The sequence below is a fragment of the Sapajus apella genome, unplaced genomic scaffold (assembly GCF_009761245.1).
Source record: "Sapajus apella isolate SASKATOON/1434 unplaced genomic scaffold, GSC_monkey_1.0 scaffold1, whole genome shotgun sequence".
Lineage (NCBI taxonomy): Eukaryota > Metazoa > Chordata > Mammalia > Primates > Cebidae > Sapajus > Sapajus apella.
This window is the reverse complement of record NW_022436941.1, coordinates 11,638,016-11,653,546: the sequence shown is the minus strand read 5'-3', so window position 1 is coordinate 11,653,546 and position 15,531 is coordinate 11,638,016. Positions and strand designations below refer to the sequence as shown.

At 34.0% G+C, this 15,531-nt stretch overlaps 1 protein-coding gene across 4 annotated transcripts in view; it reads left to right on the top strand.

Annotated features, from left to right (window-relative positions):
* The window catches only part of SLC27A6 (solute carrier family 27 member 6), an 88,378-nt gene that overhangs the window by 53,823 nt on the left and 19,024 nt on the right, over positions 1–15,531 (top strand). For 2 of the 4 annotated variants that reach the window (XM_032261967.1, XM_032262033.1), the window contains 4 exons: positions 3,317–3,515; positions 4,509–4,606; positions 5,728–5,858; positions 9,393–9,981. In XM_032261967.1, the coding sequence (XP_032117858.1) occupies positions 3,317–3,515; positions 4,509–4,606; positions 5,728–5,858; positions 9,393–9,569 (605 nt within the window). In that variant the 3' untranslated portion in view covers positions 9,570–9,981. Of the gene's footprint in view, positions 1–3,316; positions 3,516–4,508; positions 4,607–5,727; positions 5,859–9,392; positions 9,982–15,531 lie in introns of those variants that run through there. The other 2 variants (XR_004263988.1, XM_032262164.1) reach the window with 2 other exon arrangements.

Genomic DNA, 15,531 nt, shown 5'->3' with positions numbered 1-15,531 from the left:
TGTAATTTAACATTGGAATATTAATGTAGGTGGAAAAATTTTATTATTAGGTGTTAAGAGCCCCAGATGGATCAGTCAGATGGTAAATTATTAAAATTAAAAAGTGGTATCTATTTGGCTGAAACAATTCCTTTTTTTTTTTTTTTTTTTTTTTTTTGAGACGGAGTTTCACTCATGTTACCCAGGCTGGAGTGCAATGGCGCGATCTCGACTCACTGCAACCTCCGCCTCCTGGGTTCAGGCAATTCTCCTGCCTCAGCCTCCTGAGTAGCTGAGATTATAGGCACGCACCACCATGCCCAGCTAATTTTTTGTATTTTTAGTAGAGACGGGGTTTCACCATGTTGACCAGGATGGTCTCGATCTCTTGACCTCGTGATCCACCCACCTCGGCCTCCCAACGTGCTGGGATTACAGGCTTGAGCCACCGCGCCCGGCCCTGATACAACTCTTAATCCACCACGTCTAGTATATAACAGTGACAAACGTCTAATATCCTGTGTTGCCAAGCTATAATACAAAAATTAGTGAATTAATTTATCATTCTAGATATAATGAAAAGTCAGGCCAACCTGGATTTAAACAAGGTCTCTGACACTTAGAAATGATGGAACTTTGGACAGATTAGTCAACCTGTCTAAATCTTATTTTCTTCATATGTAAAGTAGAAGTTACAATATTTATTAAGTGAGGTTATTGTGGACAATTAAATAAGATGTATGTTTATTCCTGGGGGACCTGGTATGTGGCTTGTTACTTTCCTCTCCTTAGCTTCTTCCTTTCACTCCCCTACTCTGCCAAGGTAGAGTTTCTTACAATTTTAGGTTAGAAATTTTCATGAAAGCAAGTACCTCAATTAACCTGCTGCTGCATATAATAATAAATTAGAAAATGCAATGGAGAGATGTGCCCTTAGAATTGTTTAGAGATCTGGTATGAACAAATCAGGCCCAAATTAATTTTTGTTGCCTTAAAATATGTTTAAACTATATTTCAGAGATGACTTCCTAAATCTTTACTTCAAATGTAAAGATAAATGTGGCAAATCTGTTTTAATTTTCTGGTAGCCGAGAGACTGAAAAAAAATAGAAGTTTTGTCTATTAAAACAACAAATCTCCCGAATCTCTGAATTTCAAGCCTACTGGAATTTATCAAATATGTTTTTCCAATTCTATTCTATAGACACTGTCCATGGGAAAGCAATTTCTGAGGAGAGTGCAAAGAACTTAAACACACTTTTCTACTCTTCCGTTTCTTAAAATTACAGTAATATCTGGTATTAAAACTTGAATCCCAGAACTGTGCTTATGCAGCTTCTGGGTTTCATAAAAAGCTGGTTGACCCCAAATGTCTGTTTTTCTACTTTGGAATTTCCATTATGAGCTACTCAATATATTTTTTTTTAATTAAGCGCTGTGTCTTCACAATATAAATTATGCCTAGACAGGAAAGATATGAATACAATGTGACTTATTAAAACATTTGCAACAATTAGTTTGTCAGAGAAGAAAATGTCACCTGTGTCCTAAAAAAGAAAAAAGAATGTAAAGTTTAAAGGAGATACAAGAGTCTTGAAAAATTCTGAAATATAGGGAATGTAGACTGACATATCACAGAGGTAAGGCTTTGGAGTCAGAAAGACCTTGTTATTAAAAAATTAAAAAAAAAACAAAAAAAACTCCGACTCCTGCATTTGACAGCTGTATAACATTGGTGAATTCCTTTTTTTATACCTCAATTTTTTAACCTTAAAATGAAAATATTATCAGGGACTTTCTTACGGTTTTGTGATGAAGATTAAATGGGTTACATACGTAAAACATTCAGAATTGGGACTGTTACCCAGAAAGTGCTCAGTAGGTATAATAGTGGTGATGATGATGATGGTGATGATGATGATGGTGTTGGCAACGATAATGATGATGCTATGACACTCTGCTGGAGCAGAGAAGATTTGTTTTGGCCCATGACCTGTGTGTCCTTGAAAGCCAGGATGCCCAGGAGTAAGATAAATCGGAGGTGAGTAAAGCCTGTTGGCAGGGTGCGGTGTCTCATGCCAGTAATCCCAACACTTTTGTAAGCTGAGATGGGAGGATTGCTTAAGCCCAAGAGTTCTAGTTTAGCCCGGCAAATAGTGAGACTTTTCTCTACAGAAAGATAAAAAAGTAGCTGAGCCTGATGGTGTGCACCTGCAACCCAGCTACTTGGGAAGTTGAGGTGGGAGGATTGTTGGAGTCTGGGAAGTCAAGGCTTTGGTGGAGCATGATCATGCCACTGAACTCCAACCTAGGTGACAGAGTGAGACTTATTCTTTTTACAGAGCATTAAAAAGACAGAAATCACTCTGTAATATAGATTGCTGGACTCCAACTTCATCTGTCCACATGAACACTGCATCTCCTTACAGCAGGCATAGCAAGCGGACGGTAGCCTTGAAGACTTCTGGAGCAGTTATTGCTGCTGTCCTTTGTCCTCTTGCCTTCTTTTAGAAATAGTTTTTACCTTGCAGATTGCTGAGAAAAATCTTAATTAATTTGATTAAACTTGATTGGAAAGTTATTTCAGATAATGCATCTAAACATAACTGAAACTAATAAGTACCATGGACTAGGAGACTTTTTCAATGTCTCATCTCTTTCCCATCAAAGGTTTCCAGAATAGTATCCCAGAGAAATAAACCACTTTATTATAATAATGATTTTATTGGATCAGAAATAGTATTATACAGAATCTTTGCCACATGGTCATAAAAACTTGAATTTGAGTTCTAGGTCCATTTATCTCTCTGAGCATGGCAACTTACTTTACCCCTCTGGGTCCTAGTTCCTTGCTAGTGAAATAGGGATTATATCAATTTCAAAGGATTTCTATGCAGAATAAGCAAGATGGCATTTGCAAAGGGCTCATCGTAGTGTGCAATAAATAAAATGCTATCATTATTTTATTAACACCATCATTACAGTTATTTATATAACAAATGTCAGTAATATCTGTGGTAACATCTACATAATCCAAAACAAAAACAGCCATTGGTCTGTCCACCTGGGAAGTACAAGAAATGTAATGAGCCTTTTCTTTCCATTCAATTCCCTTTTTATTAGTTTTTCCAAAGTAATTTGTGTTTGTGGTAATCTATGAAAGCATGTGCTAGATATAGGCACCAACGGTAAATGATGTAAAATACAGAAATAGGTTCAGAGGAAGCTGAGATAAACAGCACTGGTTGTGCTGGCCAGATACAATATAGATACATGCATGGTGTGTGTAACAATAGTTTTAATCAGAGGGCTGCAAAAATGTCGTTATTTCTTGCAGGGGAACCTGGACTTCTCATTTCTCGAGTGCATGCCAAAAATCCCTTCTTTGGCTATGCTGGGTCTTACAAGCACACAAAAAACAAATTGCTTTGTGATGTTTTCAAGAAGGGAGATGTTTACCTTAACACTGGAGACTTGATAGTCCAGGATCAGGACAATTTCCTTTATTTTTGGGACCGTACTGGAGACACTTTCAGGTATGAAATGTCATGGGATGCACACCTTGTTCTGTAATTGTGAACTGTGCTTCTATAGAAACGTCAGAGACCACATATGCTTTAGCTTTCAGGGCAGACAGAGCCCTTTTATCTCCATGTCCCCTTATTAAAAAAATTATTGGCCATCTGTTTCTAGACTGAACCACCAGTTAAATTTTGATGTAAAATTTTATAATTATTTTAATGAATCAGTTTAGACCAAATCAGTGAGCTTCTTTTTAAGGAAAGTAAAACTAGCAGACAGACAGATGTAAAAGATAAATGGTAGGGTTAAAACAGAAAAGCAGTTTGGTCAAATGTAGTCTAATTCTTGACCTCATGATAAAAATTTTGAAACAGAAAATATCCCCTTTCTCACATTTCCTTTTTTAATTCCTTAAGATTATTTTAGGCCTATAAAATTATTTTGCTTTACTAGTCCAATGACTTGAATGAATGCTTGAATGAATAAGTAACTTCCTACATCCTTGCCTTCTGGTACCATGTTATAAGCTCACTTTATATAAAACTATTTCAATTAAAGCAAAATATTCATCAAAAGCATTAGAGAAGTCAAAGGGGTTGATACCTAGAAATTAAAGTGGGTCAGTATACTACAAGACAACTAGAGCTTTACTTTCAATTCTTATTACCAGAGAAAAGGAATGTTTTGTACTTCATTGTTATTTTACAAAATTAGATTTTTATAAAGATAGCCCTTATAATTATTTTATGTTTATGTATATTACAAAACATATTATAGAAGGTAACTTATTCAAATGAGATATAAAGTAATTTGATCGAAAAGACCAAAACTGATTTTGCTGAATTACTAACAAAGTCCTTCCTTAGAGATGTCTTTTATCTTGAAAACTACAATTATGTTGGTCAGTAGGTGCTTGCACACAGCCAAATGCAAGGCATTAATACTGAAACTGGTACCTAGTTTTTCAAATACAGGTGCACTAACTGGAATTTGATTTTTTCATTTAGATGGAAAGGAGAAAATGTTGCAACCACAGAGGTTGCTGATGTTATTGGAATGTTGGATTTCATACAGGAAGCAAACGTCTATGGTGTAGCTATATCAGGTATAAGTATATTTCATATTTTGGAAAGATTCTTAGAATAGAATTGCCACTATTTTTTAGTTTTGCAACAGTCTTACTAATTCAGCATTTTAATTTTTGTGTATTAAGATAAAGATTTTATTACTGTCTTGGCAAGTAATGCCTTTGACCAAGATAACAAAGTTCATGGTCACATCAGGGGAAAGGTACCAACGGAATTTTAATGCCTGTGTGTATTTTTAAGCAAAGCTTGAAAACTCTGATCAATGGCTCACTGCTTGAAATTAGTTACAGCTTTTTATTAGTCTATTATTTTTCTTTTTATGACTAGTGTTTGTAAATACCACTAAACAAGAGCATGTTCTACTTCAAGTGTTTGAAAATTCTGACTTGTAGTTAAGATGGATCTTTTTAAAAATTATTTTTAAATTTGTGCTCATTATCTTTATAAATATGCACATGAGGATTGTGTCATGATGTTGAAAATATCACAGAAAAGTGACCAGGTAGTAGTCATAAGACAGCCATTCTCCATTTTTCAGTGAATGCTTTTAGGTGCCGAGGAGATCAGGGATGTGAGTGTTTGGATAGCAGAGCAGAAGAAGGGAAGGCTAACTTTATAAATAGCCACTGAATGTTGGAAAAAGGTTCCAGGATGTTCTGACCCCTGTAACTAGCCACAGGTGGCATGATAAGCAGTAAATGATCTGTGGAATTAATTATGAAAATATGAATTTTTAGTTTCTTAACTTAAAAATATACACTTAATATTTTACATTAATATTTAGGATGTATATTTCTGCTGGACTATAGTTGTCTTTAAATAAATGTTCTTTCTTAGTATTTGTTTTAGTGATGGCAGTATGGAAATTTATTGTCATTTATAGTGTTTCCCATTCCATGTATTTTATTTCTGTAGTATAGGCAATTAGAGGTAGGCTCTGGTTTTCCCTGTCCTTAAATGATTTCTGGGGAGTAAATCATATGTTCAGGGAAGGACACAGACTCCTTTATGCTACTGTTGTTTTATTATTACTGAAATAGATTTAATGTCTCTGTATGTGTCAATTAGCATATACAGAATTATCTGTTAAAGTTTATTTGGTACTTAAAAATGGACTCTATTTCAAACTTTTTTTCAGGTTATGAAGGAAGAGCAGGAATGGCTTCTATTATTTTAAAACCAAATGAATCTTTAGATTTGGAAAAACTTTATGAACAAGTTGTAACATCTCTACCAGCTTATGCATGTCCACGATTTTTAAGAATTCAGGTAATTTTAGTGGTGGAGTTTACTATCAAATTTAAAGCCAGAAAACAAGGATGTAGTTTAATTGCAAAATAATATTGTATCCTTTAGATAACATGCAGGTTATAATGAGAAGCATGGTGTGTAGAGTTGATGCAGACTGCTTCCATGTTTGAAGCCTAATTATAAAGGGAGCATGATGAAATGCTAGGGCATACCTGTCTTTGTCATAATTATAGAATTGCTCTCTTCCTCTTCAGTCAGGGCTCAGAGCAAAATGATGGTCCCAGTGATGGTGGCAGTCCAAAATTACATCTTACTCATATCTTGTGAAGACATTTGGTGCTATGTACCTAGAATTAGGTTCCATCAAGCAGACATCAAAGAGACTGCAAGATGTGTGCAGAACCTAAAGGCATCTGGCTTTAAGCAATCCTGATTTTAATTTTTATTGCCTTTCTGTCCAAATTCCCCCTCACCTGCAACTTCCCCATGTGAGAAATTCTGAGTTTATTTATTTTGGGATGAGGACTTTCTCTTGTTAAGTTACTGGCATAAGGCACAGTAAAAAGAAAATGAATTTACTTAACTACTGAGTAATCTCACTTACTCATTTATTCAACCATTTATTTAATATTGTGCCTAAAATATAATTTTCCAAAATTAGTACTCATCGTCTCTTAACATCCAACCACCCATTTTTTTTCTGAATACATTTGTTATTTGACTACTAGACCCCTAATGGAGCAACAGTCTGTGTCATATTCAGGTTTACAGTATTTACCAAGTAATCATGGCAGCCACGTCACTGCTTGTTCAATGGGACACATTCTCCGAATGATAATAATATGTGTTTCATTTGCCTTTTTAATTTTAAGTTTTTACACTGTCTCAGATTGTTTTAACAACAACTCTCTGAAACACTAAAGGTAAGTAAATATGAAGCAGAAGTAATGTATTTTTATTGAAATTTTATCGAGATAGTTGTAGATTCACATGCCGTTATAAGAAATAATAAGAGACAGCTTGGATGTCCTTCACCTTGTTTCCCCCAAGGATGACATTTTGCAAATCTGTCACAATCATGATATTAACATAATCTACCCATCTTATTAAAAATTCTCCTGCTTTACTTGCAGCCATTTGTGTGTATGTTTTCTACACAGTTTTATCACCTGTGGAATGTCATGCATTCATGACCACAGTAAGGATAATGAAGTTTCAACATCACAAGTTTCCCTCATGTTGCCCTTTTACAACCATTTCCAGCTCCCTTTTGTCCCTCCTCATCCTCACCCCACCCCATAAATAATATATTTTGATGAGTGGAAAGTTGATAGGACAAATAATATTTTAAGAATTTTTTTCCAGGTCAACATAAAATTCACTTTCATTAAGTAGAAGAAATATATTAGCACAAGACTACTTTAGAAGATTAGATAAGCTTTGCACAAATTTAGAAACTATTTTAGGCTCTTTGAGATAGCGCCACTACACTCCAGCCTGGCGCCTGGCAAAAGAGCAAAGAGCGAGACTCTGTCTCAAAAAAAAAAAAAAAAAAAAAAAAAACAGAAAGTATTTTAGGCTCTTTATACACCTGAAAAGAACATGGATCATGACTGTTATGTTTATTATAATATTTGCTATAGTTAGAAATAAAGCCTGACAGAAGTCAAATATTTGTTTAATAAATGACTTATAATAATAAATGATCTGATAAAAGGAATGCAAAAGTAAAAGTTACTTCTAACAAAATGAGTCAAACAAGTATTGTATTACAAATCTATTTAGCACAAATTAAAAATAGAAGAACGCTTTTGCCAATAATTCACAAAAATTTGAAATGTTATAATATTAATTGTGGTTGGGATAAAACAAACTTCGTTCTTTCATTCTGCACGTGGAAACACAAATTGTTATAACCTCTCTAGAAAACAATTTGGTAATATATGATCATACTCTTAACAGTTTGTGTATATTATGACTTAGTCAAAATACATCTTAGGAAGTAATCAAAGATGTATAAAAGTTATATGTGCATATATTTCTCAAAGGAATATTTATAGTAGTAAAACTTTTGATATTCTCTAAAAGTTCAAGAATAAGGGCAAGGTTAATTAAAATATGATAATTAAATGAAACCTTATAAAACTATTTTCAAAGTTCGATTTTGAAGAAAATTACAGGACCCAGGAAAATATACTTGTATAATATTAAGCCTAAAAAATGTTAGAGCACCAAATTGTATAAATACAGTGAGCTTCTAATTTTTTAAAAAAGAATAAAAGGATATGTTTGCTTGCACAGCCATATCTAGCTGTGATGACAGTGTTGGGTCAGGGGAGATGGAGGAGGGAAGGGAAATCGGGAAAGGGAGCTTAAAGTGAAGTTGACTTAAATAGCCCAGAAGGATGAATAAAAATGGCCGAGCTACTCATAGAATGTTGCATGGGTCTCTACATGTCATCTCATCTAAACAGACTATTTATCCATGCCTGAGATTCTCACAATGAGATGCACTCTTGTCTCCATTAAGCACTTTGAAATAGAGATTCTTAAACCTTCTCCACTCATGGCATCTTTAATGTCTCACAGCACTCTTGGCTCAAAACAAATACCTAAACATTTGTTTATTCATTAGTTAAGGAAAAAACAAATTAATAAGTATTTAGGTCTAACAAAGTAGTAGCCGCCTGAAAAATAATGCATATAAATTTTAAAAAGCTCTCATTTCATTTTCAAACAATCACAATCACTTACTAAGGAGATGTAACTTGAGCACTACACAGTTCTTCAGACCTTGGAATTAGATTGGACTGGATAGGAACAGCCTGATTTCATGTTCCATGATGATTTTTGGCTGCACTTGATTTTTATCCCAGCAACTACTGAAAACCCAATTTTGCATAGATATGACATCATTGAAAGGAATGTATTACAAATTACTATTGAAACTGTGAACCTTGAGCTAGTAGTTTCTGAGTGGTGACTAATAGATGTCACTGAGTTTCTCTTGAAAACAAGGTACCCTGTGAGGGCCCTGGAAACCCACTGAAGTACCCCAGGTTTTAGAGCATACAAGTAACTCCTCTGGGTACATTTAAGCCATGTTTTAGAGCATTCCGTACTCCATCTGCTCTTATAGTACTCTGCTTTTTTGTGATAAATTTGTGTGTACTTGTAGTAGAAATTGCCGTCTTTTGTGGCTTTTATCTCCTTAGCATCTTATAGCATTCTTTATACATGACATTATATTGGCATTGAATTGAAGAGATAACCTATGCGTTTTTGGCATAATTGCAATCAGTTTATTGATTATGTTCATAAATCTTATATTTTGAATAAGTTAATATTTGAGTAAAGTTTACAGGTAAATCAAACTAAAGATTTTAATATTCTAAAACTTTTTTTATTTCTAATGTTAAATTATTAGTAGCAAATATAGAGATCACTAGGTATAAAATGTTATAATTTAATATTACAGTCTATAGTTGTAACTATATATTTATATTTTGTAGTTATTAAATGATTCTACTCATCCTGGTAATTGCTTTATAGGAAAAAATGGAAACAACAGGAACATTCAAACTATTGAAGTATCAGTTGGTGAAAGAAGGATTTAATCCACTGAAAATTTCTGATCCACTTTACTTCATGGATAACTTGAAAAAGTCCTATGTTTCATTGACCAGGGAAATTTATGATCAAATAATGTTAGGGGAGATAAAACTTTAAGATTTTGTATATATAGAACTTTCATATGCTTTCCTAGGAAGAGTGAGAGGAGAGTATATGATTCTTTACTAGGAAATAGGGACAGAGAGCTAACATTAATTATGTATGTTCTATATTTCCTTAATATGGGAGATAATTTTTTAATTGCATAAGAATTTTAATTTCTTTTAATCGATATAGACTTTAGTTGATTATTCTTTTTACCTATTTGGAGATTCAGTCTATAACTAAATATTAATATTAAAGATTTTAAATAATAGTGGCTAACGGTTTGGACAATCACTAAAAATGTACTTTCTAATAAGTAAATTTTCTAATTTTGATAAATGATTAAATTTTACTGAAATATTTTTATGTATCCTATCCTATAACTTAATAACATAATTTTTATTAAAAATGTGTTTTCAGTTTTTGTTCTGGTGTTTTTAATTGTAACCTTCCAGTCAAAGAAAGCTGGCTGGCTAAATGGAAGCACTGATATCTCCTTTATCTTAAACTCACATTAAAATAATAGAAGAAATATAAAAATGTGAAAAAGCAGATCAGGAAAACTGATAAGCTCAGAGCACTTAGGAATTTTTGGAAGATATATAAAAGGGATAATTTGATAATAAAATCTGCCTAAACCACTCATGATACAGAAAAAGCATAGACTAGGAGAGAGCCCTGGAATTATCATCAGGATTAAAAACAAAAAGGGCTGCAAGTTTGGACAGTTTTGCAATTAGTTAATGGGGAAATTTATTATAAGGATAATCTGATGAGCACAACTGTACTTATCTCAAGCTGGAAGCACGAGGCTCCAGTATTTCCTTCAAGCTAAAACCACAAAAATGACTTTATTTTTAATTATTTTTATAATTTTTTAAAATTATACTGTAAGTTCTGGGGTACATGTGAAGAATGTGCAGGTTTGTAACATAGGTATACATGTGACATAGTGGTTTGCTATTCATCACTCCATCATCTACATTAGGTATTTCTCCTAATGCTTTCTCTCCTCTATTCTCCCACCTCCCCCATCCCTCCCCTAGCTCTGCACCCCATGTCAGGCCCCTCATGTGTGATGTTCCACTCCCTGTGTCCATGTGTTCTTATTGGTCAACACCCACCTATGAGTGAGAACATGTAGTGTTCAGTTTTCCGTTCTTGTGTCAGTTTGCTGAGAATGATGGTTTCTAGTGTGGAGATTCCTCAAAGGTCTAGAAATAGAAATACCATTGACCCAGCAATCCCATCACTAGGTATTTTATTTTTATTTGTTTAAATTGACATGCTTTATTTGGTTTGTTGTTTCTTTTATTTTTCTAATTGATGTGTTTTATTTTTCTTTTAATTGTTATGCTTTAAGTTCTGGGGTACATGTGTAGATCCTGCAGGTTTGTTACATAGCTATACACATGCCATGGTTGTTTGCTGCATCCATCACCCTGTCATCTACATTAGGTATTTCTTCTAATGCTATCTCTCCCCTAGGACCCCACCCCCATACAGGTCTTGGTGTGTGATGTTCCCTGCCCTGTGTCCATGTGTTCTCATTTTTCAATACCTACTTATGAGTGAGAACATGAGGTGTTTGGTTTTCTGCTCTTATGTTAGTTTGCTGAGAATGATGGTTTCCAGCTTTATCCATGTCCCTGCAAAGGACATGAACTCATCCTTTTTTATGGCTGCATAGTATTCCATGGTGTATATGTGCCACATTTTCTTTATCCAGTCTATCATTGATGGGCATTTGGGTTGGTTCCAAGTCTTTGCTATTGTGAACAGTGCTGCAATAAACATACGTGTGCATGTGTCTTTATAATAGAATGATTTATAATCCTTTGGTTATATACCCAGTAATGGGATTGCTGGGTCAAGTGGTGTTTCTATTTCTAGATCCTTGAGGCATTGCCACACTGTCTACCACAATGGTTGAACTAATTTACACTCCCACCAACAGTGTAAAAGCATTCCTATTTCTCCACATCCTCTCCAACATCTGTTGTCTCCTGACTTTTTAATGATCACCATTCTAACTGGAGTGAGATGGTATCTCAGTGTGGTTTTGATTTGCATTTCTCTAATGACCAGTGTTAATGAGCCTTTTTTTGTATGTTTGTTGGCTGCATAAATGTCTTCTTTTTAGAAGTGTCTGTTCATAACCTTTGCCCACTTTTTGATGGGATTGTTTGTTTTTTTTTCTTGTAAATCTGCTTCATTTATTTGTAGATTCCGGATATTAGCCCTTTGCCAGGTGAGTAGATTGCAAAAATTTTTTTCTATTCTATTGGTTGCTGGTTCACTCTAATGAGAGTTTCTTTTGCTGTGCAGAAGCTCTTTAGTTTAATTAGATCCCATTTGTCTATTTTGGCTTTTGTTGTCATTGTTTTTGACGTTTTAGCCATGAAGTCCTTGCCTTTGCCTATGTCCTGAATGGTATTGCCTAGGTTGTCTTCTAGGGTTTTTATGGTGTTCGGTCTTACATTTAAATGTTTAATCCATCTAGAGCTAATTATTTGTATAAGGTGTAAGGAAGGGATCCAGTTTCAGCTTTCTGCGTATGGCTAGCCGGTTTTCCCAACAACATTTATTAAATAGGGAATCCTTTCCCCATTGCTTGTTTTATCAGGTTTGTCAAAGATCAGATGGTTGTAGATGTGTGGCATTATTATTATCTCTGAGACCTCTGTTCTGTTCCATTGGTCTATGTCTCTGTTTTGGTAGCACTACCCTGCTGTTTTGATTCCTGTGGCCCTGTAGTATAGTTTGAAGTGAGGTAACATGATGCCTCCAGCTTTTTTTTTTTTTTCTTAAGATTGTCTTAGCTATGCAGGCTGTTTTTTGGTTTCATATGAAATTGGAGGTTTTTTTTCAAATTCTGTGAAGAAAATCAATGGTGGTTTGATGGGGATAGCATCAAATCTATAAATTACTTTTGGCAGCATGGCCATTTTCACAATATTGATTCTTCCTAACCATGAGCCTGGAATGTTTTTTCATCTGTTTGTATTCTTTTGGTATGTTCCATCAATTCCTAGTTTATTGAGAGTTTTTAGCATAAAGAGCTGTTGAATTTTGTTGAAGGCCTTCTCTACATCAGTTGAGATTATCATGTGGTTTTGTCTTTGGTTCTGTCTATGTAATGGATTACATTTATTGATTTGCATATTTTGAACCAGCCTTGCATCCCAGGGATGAAGCTGACTTGATCATGATGGATAAACTTTTTGATGTGCTGTTGGATTCAGTTTGCCAGTATTTTATTGAAGATTTTTGCATGGATATTCATCATGGATATTGGCCTCAAATTTTCTTTTTTAGTTGTATCTCAAAATAAAAAGAGCTATTAATGACAAACCCACAGCCAATATCATCCTCAATGGGCAAACACTGGAAGTATTCCCTTTGAAAACTGGCACAAGACAAGGAGGCCCTCTCTTACCACTCCTATTCAACACAATATTGGAAGTTTTGGCCAGGACAATCAGGCAAGAAAAAGAAATAAAGGATATTCAATTAGGAAAAGAGGAAGTCAAATTGTCTCTATTTGCAGATGACATGATTGTATATTTAGAAGACCCCATTGTCTCAGCCCAAAATCTCCTTAAGCTTATAAGCAACTTCAGCAATCTCAGGATACAAATCAATGTGCAAAAATCACAAGCATTCTTATACACCAGTAACAGACAAACCAAGAGCCAAAATCATGAGTGAAATCCCATTCACAATTGCTACAAAGACAGTAAAATATCTAGGAATACAACTAACAAGGGATGTGAGGGACCTTCTTGAGAACTACAAATCACTCAAGGAAAAATGTCTTTCTTAATAAAGTGAGAATAAGGTGAGGTATCTTCCATAGGAGGGCATTTCAGGGCTGGGCTGAGAGGTGGAAGATTGTCCAGAAAGAAGCCCCTGTGCCCATAAACCCACTTCCCTGTATAACCAAAAAGAAAATTTACCTTGTTTCCCGTGGTCTCTCACATGCTAAAGAGATTGCTTTGGTTGGAACAGAAGTTGTAGAGGATTTAATTTTGTAAATGCTCAGAAATCATGTTATGAAGTTAAAACATTTTTCAAAATGTAAAGGTTTACCACAAATAGCATAGAAATAAAATAATAAGAGCTATTGATGACAAACCTACAGCCAATATCATACTGATATTGTTTGTTATTTCCTGCTCTTTAAAAACTTTGGAGATTTGATCATGATGGTGAAGTAGGCATTCATATATCACCCCCTTACCACTCCTCCTCCTGCCATATCTATTGCATTGAAAGACAAAATGTTATAGAGAGAACAATCCAATTAAACATGGCGGGTTGGGGCTAGGTACAGTGGCTTGTTCATAATCCCAGGCCTTAGAGAGGTCAAATGGAATTGCATGAGCCCAGGAGTTTCAGACCAGCGGTGAGATCCCTGTTTTAAATAAATAAGCAGGGCATGGTGGCAAGTGCCTGTAGAACCAGCTACACAGGAGGCTGAGCCCAGGAGGTCAGTGCTGTAGTGATCTATGTTTGTATCACTCACTCCACCTGGGCAACAGAACGAGACACTCTTTTAAAAAATTACTAAGAGATATAAAACAGATGAGATTAGATTACCAAAGAAACCATGAGGGAAATCTGGGGAAATAAAACAAACTTACATGCAATGAAAAATTACTCCAAAGGAAAAAGAACTCTAACCACAGAGTAAATACATATAAAGACCAAGGTGGGGCCTCTCTGTAATCACAGAGTATCCTGATTATTAATTATCAGGATACGGAATTGTAGAAAATTGAGGCCAGGAGTTTTCTTGCCTTTTTCTTACTCATAGAAAACTTCCAGCATCAGACAAAATAATTCATGACATAAAAGAAAAAACTAGAAAATAATATGTCATTAATTTAAAAATTTCTTTAAGACAAGACATTGAAGATTAAAGTTTTTAAAGAGCTAGAAACTAGGAGACAATAACTAGAAACTAGGGAAAATAGTTTCCCTAGTTTTCACTATATATTTCACTATAAATATATTTTATAAATACAAAGAAATTTTATAAATACAAAGGCAAAATAATTTTAATGAGAAAAATGTGAGACCAGGCAATGTGGGGAAATGTTAGCTTACTAGTACTTCTATTGAGGGTATAAATTAGCACAGCTAGTCTGGAAAGCAATATGGCAGTACTTATTAAAATATTAAATGTCTATACCATTCAACATGGCATTCTACTTTTAGACAATACATAATACCTCTAATACATTATAGACATACACAAAAAGTCTTAAACAATCTTTGTCCTTTTTAACAAATTTGCACTTATACATCAAAAGGAAGAAAAATAAATGTCAGTAAAGTCATATGGTAGAATATTATGTGATCATAAAGTATAAATTGGGCTAACATATACTGATTCATAAAGCCATACTATAAATTTAAAAATTCATATTGCTGACCAATTTATACAATATGATAAATTTATGTAAACATTTAATAAAACTATATTATATACATGCATGTATAAATACATAGACATATCTGAAAAATATTATGCTAATAACAGTGGTTACCTCCATTGAAGAAAGTTGTATTTAGGCATTGATAAATGTGGAGAGTTGTAAAGAAATGGAAGGAAGATGAAGGGAGAATATTCTAAATTTTAAATTATTCAGGAGATAGAAATACTTTTATTGCACCAATACTTCAAAGTATATGATGTAAAAGCTTAAATTATCTTTCATTTAAACCTTTACTTCTAAAAGTTAAAAAAAAACTTCTAAAGCATATTATAAAAATACTTCTAAAGTATATGATGTAAATGATAAATGATGTAAAAATATTTCTAAAGTATGTGATGTAAATGTTTAAATTATCTTTCGTTTAAACTTTTACATCATATACTTTAGAAGTATTTTTATAACAAAAAACTTATATCACCTGAACTATTTAAAATTAAGAAATGTATGAGAGGTAACATTTATTTAATCTC